This window comes from Nicotiana tomentosiformis, chromosome 6 (genome assembly GCF_000390325.3).
Source record: "Nicotiana tomentosiformis chromosome 6, ASM39032v3, whole genome shotgun sequence".
In the NCBI taxonomy this organism is placed as follows: Eukaryota; Viridiplantae; Streptophyta; class Magnoliopsida; order Solanales; family Solanaceae; genus Nicotiana; species Nicotiana tomentosiformis.
Genome location: NC_090817.1, coordinates 136,934,424 through 136,958,842, shown reverse-complemented (window position 1 = coordinate 136,958,842; position 24,419 = coordinate 136,934,424). Strand labels below are relative to the sequence as shown.

The window sequence follows — 24,419 nt, the reverse complement described above, 5'->3', positions numbered from 1 at the left end:
AGCTATGAGCAGGACTGCAGGAGTGACAAAGATCCTACTATCTATCTTTGTCATTTTTAAAATTTTGCACATATATCCTTGTCATATATAGAGAGAGCAAGAGAGAGTCAGACATCTCTATAACATCTTTATATAATCATTCATTACAAAAGCTAATTTTTTTAACGGATTTTTATGTTATTTTATAATATATGTACTCTATAACAGCACTTCACTGTAACAGTCAAAATATATCGGAACAAATGACTTTGTTATAGAGAAGTTTGACCGTATATACAATATAAATTTTTAACACCTAAAAATTGATGGATAGACAAAGAGGATAATAATTTGAGATCTGTGTGGATATTTTCATTTCTTGCTCCCCACTTTTGTACTATTCTTTCTTGGTTCATTTAACCTGCCCACTGCCTTTCTCCTTTCTTTTTCATCACACCCATTCAATCTGTAATGATTCTCTAAACAAATTGACTTGGAGAAAGACCGACAACAAGGTTTCAAGGCTTGTTTTTTCGATACAAAATTAGCTCTAAAAATTTTCAGAAAAAAGTTTCATAATCTATCTAAACGGATTGACTCGAAAGGAGACATGAGGAGGGGATTACTAGATGAGAATATAACTTTCACTTGCATGTATTAAGCCAAGCTAATTATAATTTAGCTGATCATCTACCTAAATAGTATCGGTTTTAATTTGAAGGATTCAATGGGTAGTAAATCAGTAAATCATTAGGAGGTAACAGCATATCTTGACAATAGCAACATCTTTTCATTTTTCTCTGTATTAGGTAGGACACTGGCGTCACTCAGATGTGACTCCTCATTAAGATTATCAAATACTACGAATGTAAACCTCGTAAATCATCCTCAATATAACAAACATTATCCACTTTTCAACCTGAGGAAGCAAATTATTGCAAAGGGAGGAATTTTGTTACCTTCTGTCAACCTTTCATTAATTTCAGAAAGCAATGCTAGCTCAGAAATGCTCAAAGTAGAACAAGGACCGTTTATATCTCTCTGTGTTTTTATGTGCTAACAAAATCTCATATTGATAGCAGAAAAGATTAGGAGTCTACGTATAAGGTGTAGGAATCTCTTAATGGTGTGCAACCTTTTGGGAAAAATTATGCGGGCTAGGCTCAAAGCGGACAATATTACACAATGTTAAGAATATCTTTGGAATGGTTTAGCCCAACAATTGGTATTAGAGCCCAAATTCGACGCGACGAATATGATGATGACTGAGTGATGGTGGCGGGCTCGGTTTACTTGCCCTTACGAGTTAGGAGACGCGCGCACAAGAATCTAGTTGCAAGCTTGGTTGCCATAAATATTCTAATGATATGGGTGACATATAGTGAATCTCGAAAATTGACTCGTGAATCGCGGTAATGGGACACGTGAAACTTGGTGCAAAGGGGAGACCCGTGGATCATAATGATGAGCTACGTGGAACTTAGTTCGAGAGGGAGACTGTTGAGTGTGCGAATAAAGTCCACATCTGTAGCTGAAAAGATTAGGAGCCTACATATAAGATGTAAGAATCTCTTAATAGTGCGAGATTTTTTAGAGAAAACCATGCGAACTTGGCCCAAAACAAACAATACTACGCCATGCTAGAAGTATCTCTGAGTCGGTTAAACCCAAGTTTCATCTTCGGGAGGCTTAATACATTAAATCTGGAGAGGGATTGATTGAAATAAAGTGGTGGACAAAAGGCTGTCATATTCATGACCCTTAATCACACATTAGTTAGATTGACCAAATCGAAATTGTCCTTTCACTAAGTATAATTGCTGTATGAATTGAGACCCCTTTCTTTTCTTATGCTAAAGGGACAAATGGTTTCATAAGGGGTAATCATTTACAGTTGCACGAACAAGAGCAAGTGAATTTAGTCATAAGGAGTAAAGAAACTAAGCAATATTAGAAGCTACATATAAGGACTGCCACCTTTTGCCATTTGAAGGTCAAAAACAACTGATGATACAAATATCTTCCCGATTAGCATCATATTTAAATCATAATTTCAAGCTACTATCTTGAATCTTGATATCAGTAATGATCATTTAAGCTCCTACTCTAGTTTCTTTGCCCCTTTAAGTGGTTCGGAATTGTTCAGGATTATATGAACTGAATGCATATCTTGTAAACTTTTCGAATTAGCTAGGGTTTACACAGCATGTTAAATTGGACCTAAAACAACGAAAAAGAATTAGTAGGTTGGGTTTCAAAAATTTGTGGTCAGGAATATGCATATAACAGTTCTGTTAAGCCATAGCTATTGAAAAATGTATCGCACTAAAATGAGAGTACACCAACACAAACACAAGACAAATAGACAGATTTTTTTGACTTCTTTTTAGAAACTTCATAGACCTAGTGCATACACAAAATTGCATAACTACAAATGCTTAAAGAGTGAACAAAGTAACAATTCCATTGTGCATCAACAACTACACCTCAGGCTTAAACAAAATTGGGGTCAGAGATATCGACATTATCATCATCATGCCAGATTGACATTATTTATTCCATTGTGCATATATCTATGTTTTACGTGATTAAAATTATTTATTTTATCAAGAATAAAGGATCTGTGAGTCGTACTGCTTATGGAAAATAAGAATCGCAAGCACACTGATTCAAACCTAGGGAGGATCAAGGATGCATGATTTCTATCTATATATACAAAAGCCCTTAGGAATGGCTAGACTATAAAGAATTGAGTTTCTCTCATTTTTTCCAAATTAAATTTTGATCCCTTGGGGCTTTGGCCTAGTGTTTCCCAACGTTTTTTTTATGTATTGATCTTTGTTTCAATAAGCTCCATCAATACTATGCGGTGGTTTGATTTAAAAATTAAAATAAAAAGGCATAGCGCTATGTACAGACAGAAAAGATTTTCACAAAGAGAACAAATGAAGTACAGATTATTTTACATTACCAACAGAGAATCAAACAACGTTCTTCTGGCCGAGTAGCACAAATTGAAGAAGGTTTCTGTGCCTGAAAAAATTTCCTTGCCCTGCACAGCTACACTTCCCACAGCTTATTCCCACAAAATTGGAAGTCTGTAAATTGCTGCTGTAGGATAAATAAATAAAAAACAAAAACAGTAACCACATAATCAGAAGCTGGTGAAAATATACAAATAAACAATCATCTATTGAAATCCTAAAAAATCATGTTGTTTAATTATTGAACCCACCTGATCATGGGAAATTCCAACTGCATTTTTCTGATAGTTGAAGATACTAAATTGACTCCAATCTCCATAATTATCCACCAAATTACAGTAATCAGCACTGTTCTCTTTGGATTTACCGAGGCTTTTCTTTATTTTTGTTCTCTCTCTAGCCCTAGCCCTTGCTTGATTCCTCGTTTCCCTTGTAATAAGACGATCAAATGCAGCTCTACGAGCAGTTTTAGCCGTCTTTTTCGAGGCTCCTTTAGCAGTTTTCAGCTTCTTTTTATAAGTAATAGAGAAAGATTCATCAGTTCCTGATATAACCTCACACTCAGAAATAGAGGATATTGCAGTACTAATTGCACCAATTCCATTAGTAGTACTGCAGCTTTGTTTAGGAATGCCTCCTCCTTTATTGCCTTTGGCTAGCTCTTCGATTTCAGACTCCGATTTGATAAGCAACCATTCTACAGTTTTACTTGCCTTATCGAACCCCAACATGTCTTGTAAACTGAAAAACTTGCGAGCTGCATCAAGGGAAAGTCTCATCCTTCGGTCTCTGAGGCCACGAGCAGTGTTAATCTTGCTATGTCGATCTTTATTGGAACATTTCTTGTTTTTCCGTACATGAATAATACTAATGGTGCTTCTCATGTCATTTCTTTTGTTTTCGCGGCCTTCTTCTACTTCTTCATTTCCTCCCCAACACTGACTGTTTGTAACAGCTCCTGTGTCATAAAGAACTTTTACAGTATCAGTATTGATGACAGTTTCTTCGTTAGTAACATTCTCAGTGCAATCAGCTAAGATGTCAACACTCTGATCTTCTATCAAAGGCACTTGTTGCTGTTGAAGGAAATGGTCAGGATAATATTGGAAGAATAGTTCGTCTCCATATTGCATACAAGGAGAAGGGATGTTGAAAATGGGGCTGTAGTTGCAGCTGTTGCTTGGCGGATACATTTGTTATATATATATATAGTATATATTTTGCAGCTGTAGCTTGAGGGAGCTATGTGGTGGGACTAAGATAGATCTTGAGAAAGACGGATAAAACACAGTTAAAACATCTTTTGATTAGGTTAATTAACCAATCAAACTGCAGCACAAGAAGGAAAACAAGGGTATTAAGAGTTAAGACTACTGAGAGAGAGTCATCATCATTCGCTTAAGTAGCTAGATTTGTTTTTATTGTCTTTTATTTTCTCAATTCTATGTCCTTGTGGCTCTATTTATACAGTAATTAGAAAGAGGAAGCAAAGACTAGAATTGAACTATTTGGTTGACCACATGCTGATGAAATCATATCATTTTTTCTGCTTGAGAACGACAGCTCTCTCTATACAATGTCTATGTGGTTTTTGATATGTGAGTGCCTTGTGAATATATATATAGATTGCAGATTTCTAGTGTGTGCGCGCGCGCGTCCACGCATTAAGCTAGCTACAACTGGAGCTTGGAGGAAAAATTTTACAGATACAAAGAACCACAATTCCCTCCATCTTTGCAATTCTAAAGCCAAAAAGTTGGAAAGGGAAAGGAAATAGCAAAGATGGGGATAGAGAAAGCAAGTGCTAGTACTATATTTGTAGTAATGCCGGTATTTTTGGGAAGTGAATGGATACGAAGGACTTCTTATTGTGCCTCTTCACGTGATATCAGCTGACACAGAGACAAATACCATTCTCTCTCCCACCTGATTTCTACAACCCTAGACCAGTCACCCCTCTTTGCCCTCCACACATTCAAAATAGATTTTAATTATGTATACTGACAATGCAATTTTTGCAGCACAGTACAATAAGCTATTATTCTATTTTTTAGGTTATCGTATTTGGACAAGAGGGGTAGTTTCCATCGTCAGCACCCTCCGCCTACCAACCAGGATTTGGTTGAAGTCATCAAAGTAGCAATAGCTCCAACAAATTAAATGAGAATAAAAAAAAAAGTTACCGTATTTGCTTGCTAGGAAAAATTACATGTTGTAAGATAACTAAATTAAAAGAAAAAAGAAAAGGTTCTTCATTTTCTTGGCAAAGTCCTAATCAAAGTAAATTAATAACAGCTTGCATGCTACTTTCTGTCTTTGAATCTCGACTGTAAAGGATAGGAGAATAATGGCTGACTGCGTTTGAAAATAGTACGCAACATTGTCTAACCTCGACAAGGACAATTATTTCGTTTGAGGGGATACAATAATTAAACCACAATTTTAATGAATTAAACCTCAAGCCTTAATGAGAGTATATTAGTAGTAAGGGAGTGAAGAAGCCTGTATAGAGGTTTATGCAACTTTTGACCTAGGGTTCTCAGACCCTGTCGCTTTCACTAAAAAGAGAACCCTATCTTTTCCCCACTCACCCCATCTCTCTCCCCTACCTTTTTCTTCATTCTCCGTACTATCTCTTTCTATCAACATGACTTTGTGCCTGATTAAATCCATATGTCATTGTGAGTTTAGAAAGTGATCATGGTGCAGCCAGTTTGATGGTATATACGTAATTTGTTTTAAAAAGTTTATTGAATATGTTAAATTATTAATTCAGAATTTATTAACTTAAAAATATTAAAACTTTAATTCATAAGTTGCAAATTTTGGGGCAGTCGCCAAAAGTGATAGAGATGGATTTAGATATTTGGAGCAAAAGAGCTTTTAGAGAGGTTTAGCATCTCCAATTACCCCATACCTCCTCACCTTCCCACCATACCACACGACACATCTTATTCATCTTTAGTCCATGGAAATTGGCTTTGTGCTTGTACTTGCCACTTATGTTCAAGGAACTCCCTTGAAACCCTAGCCAATGAGCCTCTCTTTTGTCTATATTCTCTATTCTTATCTATTCTTAGTTTAAATAGACTAGATTAAGTCGGATCCACGTCATGTAAGACTCATTAATTTATTATCAGAAATTTCTTTCAATTCCCCATATTCAATTAAGAGCGGATAAATTTCATTCATCTCAACGCACTTAATTACTATTTTCTTTGTTTTTTATATTAAATTGTCCATCTTCATGCCGGGAGTATTCTTGAAAATGGTGAGTCCTTTTCTACAACTGTGAGAATCCGCTTTGCAAGGCACTAACTCTCTCTTTAGTCTTTTCCATATATGCATGATGCCTTTGCAAATATTCTCTACCATTTTCAATCCTCATTCACAAGCCCTAAATAGGCAGATGGGTTTGGACTATCTAGCAGTAATTATAGGACCACAAGAAATGTGGGGTTGTTCTGATGTTGCTTTCAGAAATTGTGATAATTAACTATGAGGCCAAAAAATGGGGATGATGAAATGTACCATTTAATTAGCGGCCTGGCGTGACAATGAGAGCATGTAAACCTATGTTTTTTAAGTGCTAATGGATAAAGTAAGATACTAAAAAAAATTGCCTCTCTATTTTTCCATTTACTACTACTACTACTACTTGTTTTTTTTTTTTTTTTTTTTTGCTCCTAGATAATGATGTTTTGTGTAGAGTCGTATCCTCTAAAACGTGCGTCTATGGCTCTACTCTACCTTCTTGTCCTGCCCCTTGTTGCCTATATAAGTGTGGACCTCAGACTCGAACCTTTTTCATCTTTTGTAACGAATTATAAATGAGATGGTTTCCAATAACGATATATCATGCCTTGTCTCCTTGAATATGGTTATTTATTTAACTTCTTTTTCAAACGTAAAACTTCTTCAGCTAGAAGTTCTGTTTTTTCTTTAAAGAATTCCTAGTATTAAATTTAAAAGTTTAAGTTATATACATTATTAGGTCAACGATATAAATATATAGGTAAACTTCGTAAAATATGAGATTTGTAATGATGAAAATAGGTCAATTTACCAAGTACATCTGGTAAAATTAACCTCATAATATAAAAATTGCTTACACTAATGGCATAAATAACATGAATTCTTAGATTAATATTTTTTTTACAGCACAAGCCAAAGTCTATTTTTCTTGGTTTCTTTGCGAATTCAAATATAAGTAGTTTTGAATCCTTCGCAGCATAAATGAAAAACCAAAATAAACATATTCTAATAATAGTACGATGCATATCAACCTATAATTCTTGGAGCAAGCCTATGATCGCCTCTAAAAAACATTTTGTGGTGACTCTCTAGGCTTTTATAACAACTTTGGTTGCCACAAAAGGCCGATTTCTTGTAGTATATAACATGACTATGATTAGGGGTGTAAATGGTTCGGTTCCGACGGTTATTTTATAAAATTTATACAATACCAATTTTTCGGCTATTCTATTATGTATAACCAGAATTAGACTTTTCGAAACCATCTCAATCATGTCGGTTTCTCTTCGGTATCGGTACGGTTCGGTTAATTTTCGGTAAATTTTTTAAATGTCATATAAAAGTCACTAGTAGAAGTATAATGCAATAACATACGTACTTTTATAGGGCTTTGCAAAACTCCCTAGACATTTTACTATTTAAAGAGTTATGCATTAAGAAAACATGAAAGATGGCCAGAGTATATATCCATCAATCATTTTACAGCAGCGTAAAAGAAACTAAGCAAAGACAAAGAAAATATAAATCACATGCTAACCAAGCGGGGACCAAAGAATAAAGTCTATAGAAGATTAAATATTCAAAAAGAGAAATCCAAATCATATGAAAGGAAACATATTCAATACATTGTAGCTTGCTACTCATAAACGCTAGAATACCTTGTGTCTTGCTAGTGAATATGCTGAAAATAATTTAGTTTCAATAGGAGTATCATAATAGGTTGGGAATTATGATTTTGAGTTTAATTACTTGTTGATTTGTAATCATTTTCATAATTCTAAGGCCCAAGGAAAAATTTAATGCATTATTATTTTTAAACTTAATATATAAAAGTATTGTTCACATGTAAATTTATTCGGTATTTTTCGGTTTATTTTCGTAAAATAAAAAACATACCCTAATTATCGGTACAATTATAAATTTATATAAAACCCTATGGTTTTATTAAAAAAACTTTAAAATCGGTTTGGTACGGTTCGGTCGGTTTAGTCGGTTTTTAAATATCCATTGACACCCCTAACTATGATACCACTATTATGTCCCTTGCTTATGCACTTTCATTCAGTAACCATGCACATCGTAATTTTGAAGGGGAGCCTTGGAGAAACTGGTAAAATTGTTATCATGTAACCAGGAGGTCACGGGTTCAAGCCGTAGAAATAGCCTCTTGCAGAAATGTAGGAGTAAGGTTGTGTACAATAGATCCTTATGGTCCGGCCCTTCACCGGATCCCACACATAACGGAAGTTTAGTGCACCGAGCTGCCCTTTTTTTTTACGTAAGTACTATATCATAAATTTTATACTAAAGTGAAGATCATGTCCCAATACAATTTCAACATAGTATTTTTAAACTTACTTTTTTCAACTTCAACTCAAATGTTGTCCAAATGCATATAATTATTTTTCAGAAACTATCTTTTAAAATGAAAATTAAAAAAATTCAAATACAACTTCTACTTCGACAAAATCTTTTTTTAACTGCAACTTTTGTAAATTTATTTCTTCCTTAACTTCCACTTTAAGTGATCATTTTTTTTCCGCTTCAACTCAAATTTCATCTAAGTGCGTACTAATCTCAAGCGGGAAAAGTGCGCGTATAGCTGCTTTTAGGACTTCTCTTTAAAACATAGCCAAGCTTTATAAAGTATTTAAAGTTTACCCCCTCAAAATCAAACTTTAAGCCTCGAGTCTAAAGTTTCAAATTTCAGGATGAAGTTTCAAACTTCAAACTCGATTGCCAAAATTAAACTTTAGATCTTAGGTCTAAAGGATGTAGTTCAGATGTTATACCTTCGAACGAAAGTTAGACTCTAGCAGTTCAAAACTTCAGACCCGAAGTCAGAGTTTGATTTTGGCAGTTCAAACTTCGAGTCTGAAGTTAGACTTTGGTAGCTCAAATTTCCGATCACAATGTATGATGAAGAAAGAGGATGATAGGAGCCATCTAAGGTTTGCCAAATCGAACTAAACTTTTAGATAATTTTTAAAAATTTAGATGTGTTTTAAAATGGCGTCCTTAAACTCAGCTACCTAGTGCAATTTCCACACCCCTAGCGGAAAAGGAAGATGAATTTTCATAAACCACTATTGTTTAGTGACTATTAACTTTCTATAACTACCTGATCACGCCCAACTATGCCTTATAAAAAGGACTAAGCGGTCGATACAAATATATTCCGGCTAATAAGTCCGGAGTCGAATCCCACAAGGAATTAACCTATCAAATACAGCTACTAGACTCGCACAGATTCACACAATCAATCTTCAGAAGGATTTAAGTAATGGATTGGGTTTTACTAACTAAATATCACGTAATTAAAATATAATAATTAACAACTAACTACGAACAGGTTGTAAACAAGAATTGGAATGACCTAAGGTTGTGATTTTCCCTATTGTCGGAGTCTTTTCCGCTACGTTTTCTACAAGTTTGCCTAAGTCTTCTCTACCGATCATGAGCACTCTAACTGTTGTAACTCTCTCCCGAGTAATTACCACAATTACTAGACATATTCTCCCGAATTACGCTAGCTAGCATTAAGCACAGCTCACTCAGATCGCACCAAGGTTTCGTTATCCCTAAACCCACCTTTAAACCTCCGTATTGATCCTTCATATACATTTAGGAGTGATGTTGTTCAACAACTACCTAAATATGCACTCTCTCCCGAGTAATACATACTAAATAGGCACAACTAATTGAAGGCCTTTCAATCAACCACAAGAATAATATAGTTGAACAAATAGAGAAAATACTACGGCAAATCTATATTAACATAACAAGAAAATCATCCTTCAATAGGTTCCATCAAAACCTTAGATTAGGAATTTAGCTACTCATACTCATAATAACAATATCCCAAATATTGTGCATAATTAAAATAGAGAGTAAAGGTGAAAAGATGTAAAAATGATGATTCTAACTCCAAGGAGTATTCCACAAGCTCTTCTTGCCTCTAGCTTCCCAAAAATGTTTTGGCTGCTCCAAAAACTCGTCTCCAAGTGGTATTTTAAGTCTATTATATGTGTAGAAGAAACTCTAAACGGGTGGGCCGGGTCCTAGTCAAACCCGGAATGAATTAAGTCTTGAAAACTCGGATTGGACCTGGCGTTAGGCCTGGCGTCGCCAGCCTAACGCCTGGAATTAGGCTGGCCTCGCCAGGCTAAAGCCTGGTCCAGCCTGGCCTTAGGATGGCCTCGCCAGGCTAAAGCCTGGTCTCTTATTTTCACTGTTCTCGAGCACACTTTCAACGTTTAAGTATCCCTTTTGCTCTACTTTCATCTCTAATTCACCTACACATACAATAGACTCCATTATGCACAAATAAAGTGTAATTTATCATTAAAGCATGTAAATGCAAGGCACATAATGTACGAAACTATGGAATTATAGCCACATATCACTACCACATACATAATTACTTCCTATAGCTACTATTTAATTGTTGCGGTAGTGTATTCGCGCTGCTATATTCATGAATACAGCAGCGAAAACGCCTAAAAATCAGGTAAGTCCAGTTGTACGCGCATGTAATCACATGTATTTGTATCATGTATTCATGAATACAATAACGACAATCACCTTAAAATAGGTATGTCCACATGTCTAATAACAGAAATAGTATCAATTAACGTGATACACTCCTGATATAACTCAACAAAATCAATTCTAACATGCCTCATTATCAACCCAATTAATTAGAATGATTTTTCAATTGTATATAACTGTTGTATTTAACTTTTGTATTTAGTGTGTTTCAATATTTTTTTTTTACTATTGCATTCATTAGATTCAATATTTGTATTTACTGTATTCGCTATTTTATATTCAGTTATTCAAATGTATTTGTACTAACAATATTTTAGTTATTTCTAATACATGTTATTACTTACGTATTCAGTATATTTCATTGGTTGTATTCGTTATATTTCTATTTATATTCAGTTTATTTTACTGTATTTTGAAATTAAATTATTCACAATTTATATTTTGTTCTATTTTAATATTTGTATTCAGTGTATTTCAATATTTATATCAGGTATCCATGCATACTATATGTACAATATGCATGAATACAAGTGTATTCAAAAAATACAGACCTTCGAAATAGATAAATACAGGCAAACAAAATTATTTATATAAAATATAATGTATTTGAGTGAATTTATACAGAATACAATATACTTGTATCATTGTATGTCATTAAATAACAAAGAAGAGAAGAAAGTTCGCCGGAGATGGCGTTTTTCGGCCAAGAAGAGAAGAAAGTTCGTCAGATCCGTACAACAAATTTATGATAAGAGTTCATCACATTGCTCCTTTTCCGTTCGAAAAATTCACTCTTTTTTGTTTCCTGGATGCCTTCTACTTTATTTTAATATCTCGTCGGCCATCAATACTAGGGCGTGTATCTTGATTTGCTCGAAGAGAGAGATATTCTAATGTCTCGTCGGCCATCAATACTAGGGCGTATATCTTAAGTTGCTCGAAGAGAGAAAGAAGAAAAATTACGAGAGAATAGCGTATTTCATGCCTCAATGGTAGTATATACCATAAATACCTATTTTGCAATAAAATATAAAAGGTAGCTATAGAAAATAATATTTTAAAATAATTTTAGTTTATAATAAAGAAAAATTTTCAGAATCCACTATTGTTTAGTGGCTATTAACTTTCTATAGCTACCATATACATAATTACTTTCTATAGCTACTATTCAGTTATTACGGTAGTGTATTCGTTGTATTCGCTCTGTTGTATTCATGAATACAACGGCAAAAAGCGCCTAAAAATCAGGGTAGTCCAGTTGTACGCGCATGTATTCACATGTATTCACGCCATGTATTCATGAATACAACAGCAAAAAGCGCCTAAAATTAGGGCAGTCCAATTGTACGCGCATGTATTTGCGCTGTTGTATTCATGAATACAACAATAAAAAATGCCTAAAAACAGGGCAGCCCAGTTGTACGCGCATGTATTCACATGTATTCGCGCCATGTATTCATGAATACAACAGCAAAAAACCCATAAAATCAGGGCAGTCCAGTTGTACGCGTATGTATTCACATGTATTCGTGCTGCTGTATTCATGAATACAACAGTAAAAAGTACCTAAAACTATGGTAGTCCAGATATACGAGCATGTATTCACATGTATTCGCGCCATGTATTTATGAATACAGTAACGACAATCACCTTAAAAATATGTATGTCCAGCTAAAGAGAGATAAAAACATAAAAATACGTATTTCATGCCTCAATGGTAGTATATACCATAAATATTTATTTTACTATATATTTGGCATAAGAGGTAAAATTTATTATAATAAATAGGGTGTATAACTATGCTACCGGAAGAAAAAGTCCGGTCGAACCTGTTACTTGGTCCTCTTCCAATCAGTATGGCTTCAATTTAGGCCCGATTGATGGAATATAGGCCCATATTGACCTAGCTCAAGAATCTAGAAGAGAATCTTCTCTAGCTCCCCGCCATTCTCTTTCCCGCCAATCCAAATCCCTCCATTTTCCTCTATTTTCCCATTACTCTATAAAATCCTTTCCTTTTCATTTCTACAGCATAAAGGTTAAAGAAAAAAAAATGAATGAAAATTTGGAGGAACAGAGCAAGCTTCCCGAGCTTAAACTGGGTTAAACCCTAATTCGTTAAATGTTTTATTACATTTTCAGAAGTTTATTCTTACAAGTCTTTTCTAGCTCTAATTTTTTATTATTTACTTTTTCTCTTCATATTATTTATTGTGTTTAATAAATAGAGGATTCATATTAGTTGTTCAGCTGATTTAGGGATTTAACCGTAGTTTGATTGATTGAAATTTGTTACCGTGAATGGTTTTGTTTTAGATGCTAAGCAAGCTCAAGGATTTCTCTCATTCTTCAAAACCCTGCCCAAGGTAAACTTTTATTCATTCTGTTCAAACGGTTATTGCACCTTCACTTGTAGAGAAAATTGTTAGTCGGTTTGCTTAATAGAGAACTCTTTTTTTTTTTGCAGGACCCTAGGGCAGTTCGCCTCTTTGATCGTCGGGTGAGCCTTCTCTTAATCTCTGTGCTAGTCCTCCTTTTTTTTTTTCCAAAGATGGTGGAGTCCTAGCCAACGAACCAATAACTTTGTCCACCAAGACTTGGGCAAATTGAAGTTTTTTGCCTCTATTGGGATTCCGACCTTGGTCTCTCACTGTCTTTATTCCAATTTTATTGGCTGCTAAGCGATAATCGTGGGTTCTGTGCTTGGACTTATTATTTGTCTTTGCAGCTACATGTAGTGATAGCTATTTTTTTTTTCTTAGTTCCATTTGAGATTCTTGAATGGATGCCCTTATTCTTGTATGCTTGTCATACTACTGCCTTTTGTTTAAGCTTGTAGTTCCATCTGAATTAGGCAGGTTCCAGGTTTTTTTTTTCTGAAGTTAATAATTGAGCTATTTAAGTTATTCACCTTTGAGATGGTGCAGCAAACGTTCTTTCTTTCCTGGCACCTATATTAAATTTTAGCTGGTTGAATAACCTGTTAAAATTTCTGTCTCTGTATCTTGTTTTTTGTTCTGAATCTTCATGCGTTTGTGCTTTTTTCTTTTAGATTCTTTCATGATTCGACCAGAAGCCCTTTTTGGCTTTGGTACCAGCATGCATTTCTTTCTTTTATAGATGATTAAATGACCCCCCTCCCCTTTCTCTTTTAGGACTATTATACATCTCATGGAGATGATGCAACTTTCATTGCAAAGACATATTACCACACAACAACTGCGTTACGACAGTTGGGTAATAGAGCTGATGCCCTTTCCAGTGTTAGTGTGAGTAGAAACATGTTTGAAACAATAGCTCGTGACATTCTCTTGGAGAGAATGGACCGTACTCTTGAACTATATGAGGGCAGTGGTTCAAACTGGAGACTGGTAAAAAGTGGAACCCCAGGGAATCTTGGAAGTTTTGAGGATATTCTGTTTGCTAATAATGAAATGCAAGATTCTCCGGTGATTGCTGCTCTTGCTCCAAACTTCGGTCAGAATGGATGTGAAGTTGGCTTAGGCTATGTTGATATTACTAAGAGAGTCCTTGGTTTAACAGAATTTCTAGATGATAGCCACTTCACAAATTTGGAGTCTGCTTTGGTTGCTCTTGGTTGCAGAGAATGTCTTGTACCAGCGGAGACTGGCAAATCCAGTGAATACAGGCCTATGTTTGATGCAATATCTAGATGCGGCGTGATGGTAACTGAAAGAAAGAAAACTGAATTTAAAGGGAGAGATTTGGTACAGGATCTTGGTAGGCTCGTCAAGGGTTCAGTAGAACCTGTTCGAGATTTGGTCTCTGGTTTCGAATGTGCATCAGGCGCTTTGGGGTGCATACTTTCTTATGCAGAACTACTTGCAGATGAGAGCAACTATGGAAACTATACAGTCAAACAATACAACCTCAATAGTTACATGAGATTAGATTCTGCTGCTATGAGAGCACTGAATGTTATGGAGAGCAAATCAGATGCTAATAAAAATTTTAGCTTGTTCGGTCTGATGAATAGAACGTGTACTGCTGGAATGGGTAAAAGGTTATTGCACATGTGGCTCAAACAGCCTTTACTAGATGTAGAAGAGATTAACTGTAGGCTGGATTTAGTTCAATCATTCGTGGAGGATGCTGCGCTTCGCCAAGATTTGAGGCAGCATCTGAAAAGAATTTCAGATATTGAGCGGCTGACACACAATCTTGAGAGGAAAAGAGCCAGTTTAGTGCACGTTGTAAAACTCTATCAGGTACTTTCTCTTTTCTCCTTTGTGCCTTCTCCCCCTCTTGTTAGCCTCGACTCCATAGATCTCAATCAGCTATACATTGAAGTACAAATGACTTTAATCCCCTCTTTTCTTAGCAAAATCATGCAGGGGTCCTGGCTTAACTTTTTTTTCCCCCTTCATGTGCAGTCAAGTATCAGAGTACCATATATCAAAAGTGTTTTGGAACGTCATGATGGGCAATTTGCAACACTCATCAGGGAAAGGTATATTGATTCTCTAGAGAAATGGAGTGATGATAATCACCTGAATAAGTTCATAGGTCTTGTGGAAACTTCTGTTGACCTTGATCAACTTGAGAATGGAGAATACATGATTTCTTCTGCATATGACCCAAATTTATCTGCTCTGAAGGATGAGCAAGAGACATTGGAGCGACAAATTCATAATTTGCACAAACAAACTGCCAATGATCTTGATCTACCTATTGATAAGTCACTTAAACTAGATAAAGAAACACAATTTGGACACGTCTTCAGAATTACCAAGAAAGAAGAACCAAAAGTCAGGAAGCAGCTAAATTCTCACTACATTGTTCTCGAAACACGTAAGGATGGGGTAAAGTTCACCAATACAAAACTCAAAAAACTAGGAGATCAGTTCCAGAAGATTGTAGAGGAGTACAAAAGCTGTCAGAAAGAATTGGTAGCTCGTGTAGTTCAAACAGCTGCGAGTTTCTCCGAGGTATGTCTACTATTTGTATATTTTGGGTGAATCTCCTCTTCTTTCCCACCCCATTTATTGGATTTACAGAGTAGTAGCTTTCCAGGTGTTTGCAGGTATAGCTGGTGTACTTGCTGAGTTGGATGTGTTACTGAGTTTTGCGGATTTGGCTGCCAGTTGCCCAACTCCCTACACAAGACCAAATATCAGTCCACCAGTAGGGACATTCTTTCTCTTCCCGTTTAAGATGACACTGATACCATGTTAAAGAAAATTATACACAGCTAATATGGTGATGTTTCCATATAGGATACAGGAGATATTATACTTGAAGGGTGTAGGCATCCTTGTGTGGAAGCTCAAGATTGGGTTAACTTCATTCCTAATGACTGTAGACTAGTATGTGTTCTATAGCATTGAAATGTTCTTGTCCCTGATATTTTGTCTGGAGGGGCTTATAACCTACTTCTTTCATCTTCCCAGGTTAGGGGAGAGAGTTGGTTTCAGATTATCACAGGCCCTAACATGGGTGGAAAGTCGACCTACATTCGGCAGGTGTGGGTTCAGTATTTTGCTGAAAGTTCTTTTTGCCTTCTTTATCATCTGTCTAGGTATGTAAGGGACAAGTTGTTAATGGAATAAATGTAACTAAATTATTGCTTTTCGGCAATTCCTGCTTGTGAGGCACTTTCTGTATATCCACAGAATTCATAATCAATTGCTTGAAGATCTAATTTTATTTGTATTCCAGTATTTTTCTCTATTCATGCATTATTCTTGTACATAAACTGACTTTCTCTCAAAAAGAATCTCAATCATTTGGCTAATTTGCATTAACAGGTTGGTGTGAATGTCCTGATGGCCCAAGTTGGCTCGTTTGTTCCATGTGACAATGCTACCATTTCTATTCGTGATTGTATTTTTGCTCGTGTTGGCGCTGGAGATTGCCAGGTGAGACAACATATCCTTGTTGAATATCTAGAAATTAAAGTATCAACTTGCTCATTAAGGCGCATGTCGAAGAAGTTTGTCGTAACAGAACATGCTAGCCCTTCATAATTTTTTGAGTTCATCCAACTAGTTTGGCATTGAGGCTTAGTCAATTGATTCTTGATTAATCCAGCTTAATAAATAACCAACTATATGCTGATGTCGTAAAAGCCCATCCCCTTTTTTTCAGTACATATTAAAGAAAAGAGTACTGAAGCTGCTAAATAAGTGTCTCATTTGCCAATACATAGTTGATCCACATGTTAGATCAGCTTGAATACGTTTCATATACTTGAGCTTCTTATTATGTGCTTGATGTTTTCCACTTCCATTTTGGTACTTATGGTTTTAAGTGGAAAGGCTATGCTTAATTACAAAACTGATGTTGTGCATAAATAGTTGAATTGCATTCAGTGTTAGTCAGTAGCTAAACAAAATTATGCTTTTCCTACTGAGTGAATGATCTTCTATCTCTAAAAGAAAAGGAAAACCTTGTATAAAGATACGGTTTGCCTGCTGTAGGGATTTGATTCCACAATCTCATAAATGTGCTCCTGGCTGTTCTGTGTACTCCAAAAGGAAGCGAAGAACTTCAATTTATTCTGCTCCTTTAAAGTATTGACATCCTCTGCCTTCCAAGTAGCCCATACTATGCATGCAGGAGAGCTATCAATGTCTTGTTATGTCCACACCTAAGCCTTCCTGATCTACATGCTGCTAAGCACCTCTTCCCACTCCCTGTTGCATAGCTCACTCATGCTTAGCACATTCAACATCAGTGCATCAGGTACAGGGTCGGTCCTACTTCCCTACCAATTGAACAACAAAGCATTGGATTCCGCCTCATTTGTCCTACTTTCTGATGCAGTAGTAGAATGATAAATGTATTCCCCTGCCTCTTTATCCACAAAGTATTCAGGACTTAATATTTATATTGGAACAGCTGGTAATTTCATGATCTGTCATTTGCCTAAAAGAAAATTGTTTTCTTTTGGATGCTTGTTTATTTATTTATTTATTACTTGTCACTATTTTATCCGGTTGTTTCTTTATTAATTAAAGGAACTAACAGGCTTGTATTTCTCCTTCCTCTTCTTTGAATCAGCTGAGAGGAGTTTCTACTTTTATGCAAGAGATGCTTGAGACTGCATCGATCTTGAAAGGAGCTACTGATAGATCATTGATTATAATTGATGAGTTGGGCCGTGGGACATCAACCTACGATGGCTTTGGTGAGTTTCTGATATGTGAATTTATATAAACATCTTTCTTAAAATTTCACCACTCACCTTTGCTCGACTTGCTCTTGTATTGTTGCATCATTACATGATATAGATGTGTAGGACCTGTCATGTAACCCATTTGAAGCTTCCACTTTAAGAGACTTGAGCTAATTTCATTGGTATTAGATTCTTCGTTAAACATTCTTTTCCACCTAGGGATGGAGCGACAAGCAGAGTAACAACCGTTACATGTACCATCCTCATATGTTTTCTGGTAAATATTCTCGTCATGGCATAGTAGTATCAGTCATGATATTTCTGCAAGAAATCTATAATCTGGTGATTTTATGAACTTTAAAGCCAGTTACACTAAAGTGTGGATTTGGGCTATCTGATGCATATTAGTGAAAGGCATTGCAGGCAAACATTTGAAATAGTAGGATTATGTTGGAGAGGCACGTATGGAAAGTTGGCATTTAGTGGGTGTTGTGAACTGAGTGTACATGAAATATACTGCCGATTGTCATAAACTCTGCTAAAGTATGGCTCTCCTGCTATTTATTCTCTTGAAAACATCTAAACTAAGTAGGAAACAAACTCCTACAGAGTGAGTGCTCATAGTTTCACCGTGTTCTAGTATATATGTTTCTGCAAGGTAAGTTTGTAAAGGCTCAGATTCTTGATAATACAAAAAAATTAAAGCATGAGCTGATGGGCAGAATCAAGACTCCATGTGATTGCCTTTTTTTTTAAATCTTTGGGGTTCATGCCATTCTGTTTTTCTTCATACTGCTAACTTTGTTTCTGCTTCTGCTTGTGTCTGCTTGTGAGTTTCACTCTGGAAATGTGTTCATAACTTTGTTTCTTTCCCATGTACTGGGAATGAACTATTCCATGCTACTTTTCACTTAAGTCTGCCTTTTTTATTAGATATAAGCTTATCTTCTATCGTTAAATATGACGTCGGGTGGGTTACGGTTGGCATGCTTATTGTATTCTCTCATGGCATATGAATTAACTATTTTATTCTCTACTACAATCAATATCAATGAAATTTAAGATAAAGCATGATCGATTATTTTGCTGACTATTCTTCCACAACCTAGTCTGACGCAGGCTTGTAAATGCTATATTTAACTCAGCCTCATGGAAAACTACTTGAGCTTAATGAGCAGTTAGTTCTCTTTCATTTTGTCCACTGTAGGAGACTATGGCTTCAAATACACTCAGCTTGAAGCCATGTCTGATCTTAACCTTTTGTATCCTAAATATTGGCAGGCGCGGAAAGAATGTTCTTTTTCTTTCTTTTGGGGGTTCTCTATTTGAGCGTGAGCCTTGCTGAACTGGAGTTATTTCTTTGGCAACTTTGTTATGTCATCAGGTTGTTTTTCTACTGCTTCATAACTGTATTCGTGTATTTTACTCACGTTATCAGGTTTAGCTTGGGCTATTTGTGAGCACATTGTTGAAGAAATTAAAGCACCAACATTGTTTGCCACTCACTTTCATGAGCTGACTGCATTAGCCAACAAGAATGGAGACAATGGACATAAGAAAAATGCTGGGATAGCAAATTTTCATGTTTTTGCACACATTGACCCTTCTAATCGCAAGCTAACTATGCTTTACAAGGTATGTTTATCTTCCTCTCTTTCTGGCTACTTCTGACTCGTTCTCATCATTTGCGAATAATATTAAAGTGATATGAGTAGTTTCTTTCCTGATAAACTTATCATAAAAAAGGTTTCTTTCCTGATACTTTTGTTACTACCAGGTTTGAGAAAGTTTGAGCTTTATTTAGGAAGATATTTATATATTGTAAGAGAACTTTGTATCACTTTTATAGTGGAGTGGCAGCTTTTATAGATACCACAAAGATCTTATCTTTACATGCATCCGTGTACTCTGAATGAAATAATTAAGTACATTTGCGATGCTTGGACAGTTTCACGATAAACAGAGCAAGAATGAAGAAGATACATATACTCGTTGAAAGGAAGCTTAAGCTTAAAGAAATTCTGTGTTTACTAGGATAGTTATGCCACTGGTTGACGTTGATATCTGATGTTAGTAGGGATGATTGTTTCTGTCATTATTGGTAGAAATAGGAGACATTCCATTAGGTAGAAGTATAAAAGCTTTTAGTTTGGCAGCATCTGCCTGTGCGTTTATAATGATGTATCATGAATCAACACTAACACAAGCTATGTTAATAATAGTAAGTGTAGATGTTGCTTATCAGAAAAAAGATAAAAAGAGCACCTGTGACATATTATAAACATGTAACTTCACTATGCTGCTTAATAGCTCATCAAATGCAGCTTATGGTGAGCAGTGAGTACTTTCCTGAAAGTGATTAGTTAGTAAAGCTCGGTATCCTATTTATAGCAGAATATGTTTTATGAGTTTGGCTTCACATGCTATTTTAAGTTTATATGGTGTGTGCACAAACAGTCAAAAGGTCAATGGAATTAATTGATTTCACATGTTTTAATTTCTGAACTGTTGTAAACGGGAATATATGTGATTTTCAGTTCAAGATTTACCTGCTGATACTCACTTCTTAGCTGATTGTTTAAAGTCCATGTTACAAGGATATACACCATTCTATGATGTGCCAATACATGTGATATTTTCCACTCTACCTCTCCTGAGTTCTCTGAAAGCTTGTTAAAAATTAATGAAGGCACTGGGACGGAAATCAGAGCGATTTTGGCTTTTGGGTGCTATAAGCCATAAGACAGCTATTTTTGCTGTTGGAGTCTATAAGCCATGTTGAATATGTTTTAGTGGAAAGGAGAATTACAAGGCCTAATCACATCATGGACCGAAAAATTCTTATGCTTTTAGAACGTGAGCAGTTGCAGCATCTGACCGTTGTACTCTTCCAGGTTCACCCAGGTGCTTGTGATCAGAGTTTTGGTATTCATGTTGCTGAATTTGCAAATTTTCCACCGAGTGTTGTGGCCCTGGCTAGAGAAAAGGCATCTGAGTTGGAGGATTTCTCTCCTATTGCCATAATTCCAAATGACATTAAAGAGGTATTTTCATTTGGTTACCTTCCTATGCTCATCGCGAAAATCAATAAAAATTCTGCTTCCTTATCTTTTTTAATTTAGGGTCATGTCTACACCCTGTCTAGAGGCATTTTTATATCTTACCTGTTTTAAGATTATCAAATGGGTTTAGATATAGGTGATAATGTAAAAATGCTTGCTCTGCTATTTAAGCACTTGGTAATCTTAATGTTTTGAATCCCATTTGATGCTTTTGAATGGTCAATGGCAGTGGCGGACCCAGTATTTTGTGCAAGCGGGTTTAATCTTAGAAGTACATAACTTTAGTCGTAAAATAGTAGTTGTCAAGTAGGTTCAAATATTTATGCAGCTTTAATCCTAATTTATACATGTACACAATATTATTTTTTGATGAAGCGGGTTCAGTTCAGTTATGTATCCGCTTGCCACCACGTGCGTCTGCCACTGGTCAATGGTGTCATATAATAAAACTTCTTATGACATCTTGATCTGCTCTATTGATTAGCTTTTTGAGTGTGTATTAAGGTACAGTACTGTCTTCTTGGAAAATCGAATAGCAGCAAAGTGACATGTAATCTGAGCTACCGTTGGTACTTGGTTTTCCCCTTGTCTCAACCCCTCTTGCTTTTTGGTTCCCCCATGTCTTCTTTGAGGGAGGGAACATGTAACCATAACTTTTTAGCTCGGATACCATTCCTGAGTACTGTCCTCAACTTTTAATTTATCGTGGATATATAAAACTGTTTTTGTTATTCTTCCAGGCAGCTTCAAAACGGAAGAGAGAATTTGACCGCCATGACGTGTCTAGAGGTACTGCCAGAGCTCGGCAATTCTTACAGGATTTCGCTCAGTTGCCACTGGATAAGATGGATCCAAACGTGGTCAGGCAAAAGTTGAGCAAAATGAAAACCGACCTGGAGAGGGATGCAGTTGACTCTCACTGGCTTCAGCAATTCTTTTAATTCTTCAGATTAGAACTATCTTCTATTCTGTGAAGCTTGGGGGGGAATGATACTTATGGGTTTTGTGGATATAACTTAGCCTATCTGTAAACTTTCATTTAAATCCTTACCCCAAACATGATTCTCTGTAATCAGGGGACTTTTGTATGCATTCTGTGTTAATAGTAAGCGTTATCTTATATGGTCAGCTAACATTGGTAGTAGTCTATTCCTCCACAACGACTAAACAACCTTTCCCCTCCTAAATAAACTCTATTCAAAAGCTACCCGTTTTGTACTTAATTTTTGTTAAAATGAATTGTGTATTTGTACTATTGAATTAGGGAGAATTTAAGAAAAACAATGAATAAATCTTCGCGCAGAGCTTTTCAATTATAGTTTATACCTTTAACAATTAACGAAATTCTTTTGGATTTACGTACTTGATACTAATTAAAAGACATAGGAGTAATAAAAACCTAATATGAGTTTTACTACTTTGAAGCAAATACTAGAGTCATAATATGAATTGAGCTTCAAGTCAAAATGTCCGCAATAGTAGCATGAATTATAGGAACAGTGGGAGAAGAAGTTAGTCCTACAAACACGACAGCCCATTTGTACATTGAAAACCAATTCATATATTGAATTCTTTCTTCTCTCTAATACCTATCTTATCCTTTGCATATATGCTCTCTCTTCCTTTGCTTTAACTAGGAAAGAGGCATTATTAATATAATAAGTGAATCTACAAAAACATGTCAGCCTCAACTTCAGTCGTGTGGAGCAGAGAGGAAGAAAGAGCCTTTGAGAGTGCCATTGCCATGCAACACTCTATTGAAGACTCCAAAGAACAATGGCAAAAGATTGCTTTGATTGTCCCAAATAAAACCATTGAAGAACTGAAGCAACATTACCAACTGCTAGTTGATGATGTTACTGCCACTGACGCTGGCTATGTTCCAATCCCCAACTGCACTTTCTCCTCAACCAATGAAAGCATCCGTGGCTATGGAAATGAGTTAGCAGGCACGACCCATTACTCAAATGCCCAAGGAGGGAAAGGAGGTTGCAGGTAACAAGAGAGACGAAAAGGGATGCCATGGACTGAAGAAGAACATAGGTACTGTTCCAATTTATGTGATGGTGTTTGGGTGGACATAGAGGCGAATTTAGGATTTCTAGAATATGGGTAGACCACTAAAAAAATGAGAAAAAGAAATGCATTAAATGAGAATTGATCCTTGTTAAATAACTCAGCATTCAACAAAGTGTACCATAGAGCATGAGAGTCATTAGATAATATTAGATCAATTATAGAAAATATGTACATAAAATGCATAGTTCGACGGAAAGACCATGGGTTCATGTGAACTATAATTTGGGCTATATATCCGTCTCTAGCTGGACACAAAGTTTAAGAAAGAAAAAAAAAAAACTTTTAAAACTTGTGGTGTAAACAAGTCATAGATATCTTCTGTATTTTGTCGGTCTAACTTTATATACAAAGATAGTCTGAAAAAAATTATTTTTGATAATGTAAGTTTTTTTTATACTGGTAGTGCATAGGAATTAAACTATTTTTTATGTTTTAGGTTATTCTTGCTTGGGTATTATACTTTAACCGATTGAACTCGATCAATAGTGGTAGAAGAAGATCCAGCATCCATGACATTACAATTGAAAACAGAGGAGATGTTGTGTCAAATCAAGCCCCTATCACAGGCCAACAGCTCAATCCCCATCATTCCAACGTGCATGCCTTGGGCTTGTATGATGGGCCAGAGGGTCATCCCCTCACTGATCCCGCGGATCACCTAGTCGTGTATTCCGGTAGAAATGACACGGGTAGTTATTCTAGAGAGCTGCTATTTAAAAATTAGTCAGTGTGTCCTGAATTTCAGTTTTTCAATTCAATTTTTCAGGACGCAATAAGTATTGACTAATCCCTAATTAGTAGGCCTAACAAGTGTACTTCCCTTGTATGTCATGCCACAGCTGCTGCCAGGCCCATCACCCATGCATCAGTGAGTGCCGGACATCAAATGTGTTTGGTCTTCTCACGAAAAATGTATCTTGAAAGGCATATGATCTGTTCCTCATGATTTGGCTGTTTATGACCAGAAATAGAAAGTGTAGATACTAGATTGGAGGACGTTTGAAGGACTCTCAGCAACTTCTTTTTGTAGGTACTGTAGGCTTGATTTGCCTGCTACTTTCAGCTTATATGTAACATGTTCTCAATCTAAAGAATTACTAGTATTTGTACTGGCCTCAAGCATGTCTGCAACCAAATTACATCTAATTCTAGGAAAATAAAACAATATCACATAATGCAGTCTTTCCTGGATTGACCTAGTGTGCATAACATCTTCCTTCACTCCAAGGGAGATTTTGGTGGCCCTAGTACTCTGTTGGGGTGAATGGATATAACTTATATACACTTATAATGTAAATTAGACGATCAATAATCGGTTTATTTTAACTTGTAGTAGCCGATAACATGCTTCATTTTTTTAGATTACTCTGT

The 24,419-nt window shown here is 35.9% G+C and overlaps 3 protein-coding genes across 5 annotated transcripts; 2 read left to right on the top strand and 1 right to left on the bottom strand.

Annotated features, from left to right (window-relative positions):
* Nucleotides 1–1,937: 1,937 nt before the first annotated feature.
* On the bottom strand, nt 1,938–4,780 carry LOC104102210 (transcription factor CYCLOIDEA-like). Of its 3 annotated transcripts, XR_004508557.2 has the most exons (3): nt 3,215–4,778; nt 2,951–3,090; nt 1,938–2,199 (listed from the first exon to the last, which is right to left on the bottom strand). XR_004508557.2 is itself a non-coding variant. In XM_009609861.4 (2 exons), exons 1-2 carry the CDS (start codon nt 4,154–4,156, stop codon nt 3,040–3,042), a joined length of 990 nt encoding a protein of 329 aa, XP_009608156.1. In that variant the 5' UTR covers nt 4,157–4,780; the 3' UTR covers nt 2,892–3,039. The 3 variants fall into 3 exon arrangements, 2 of the variants coding, with proteins under 2 accessions (XP_009608156.1, XP_009608155.1); XM_009609861.4 differs by lacking the exon at nt 1,938–2,199 and having other exon boundaries at nt 2,892–3,087; nt 3,215–4,780; XM_009609860.4 differs by lacking the exon at nt 1,938–2,199 and having other exon boundaries at nt 2,892–3,090.
* A 7,899-nt stretch (nt 4,781–12,679) lies between these two features.
* On the top strand, nt 12,680–22,102 carry LOC104117972 (DNA mismatch repair protein MSH2). Its single transcript, XM_009629128.3, has 13 exons — nt 12,680–12,871; nt 13,086–13,135; nt 13,237–13,269; nt 13,925–14,998; nt 15,164–15,718; nt 15,804–15,914; nt 16,007–16,096; nt 16,181–16,252; nt 16,538–16,648; nt 17,793–17,919; nt 19,346–19,542; nt 20,802–20,951; nt 21,710–22,102. The coding sequence occupies exons 1-13, from the start codon at nt 12,823–12,825 to the stop codon at nt 21,908–21,910; spliced, it is 2,820 nt and encodes a 939-aa protein (XP_009627423.1). The 5' UTR covers nt 12,680–12,822; the 3' UTR covers nt 21,911–22,102.
* Nucleotides 22,103–22,647: 545 nt separating this feature from the next.
* On the top strand, nt 22,648–23,824 carry LOC104117973 (protein RADIALIS-like 3). The gene is made up of 2 exons (XM_070179561.1): nt 22,648–22,964; nt 23,815–23,824. Exons 1-2 carry the CDS (start codon nt 22,648–22,650, stop codon nt 23,822–23,824), a joined length of 327 nt encoding a protein of 108 aa, XP_070035662.1.
* The last annotated feature ends 595 nt before the right edge of the window (nt 23,825–24,419 follow it).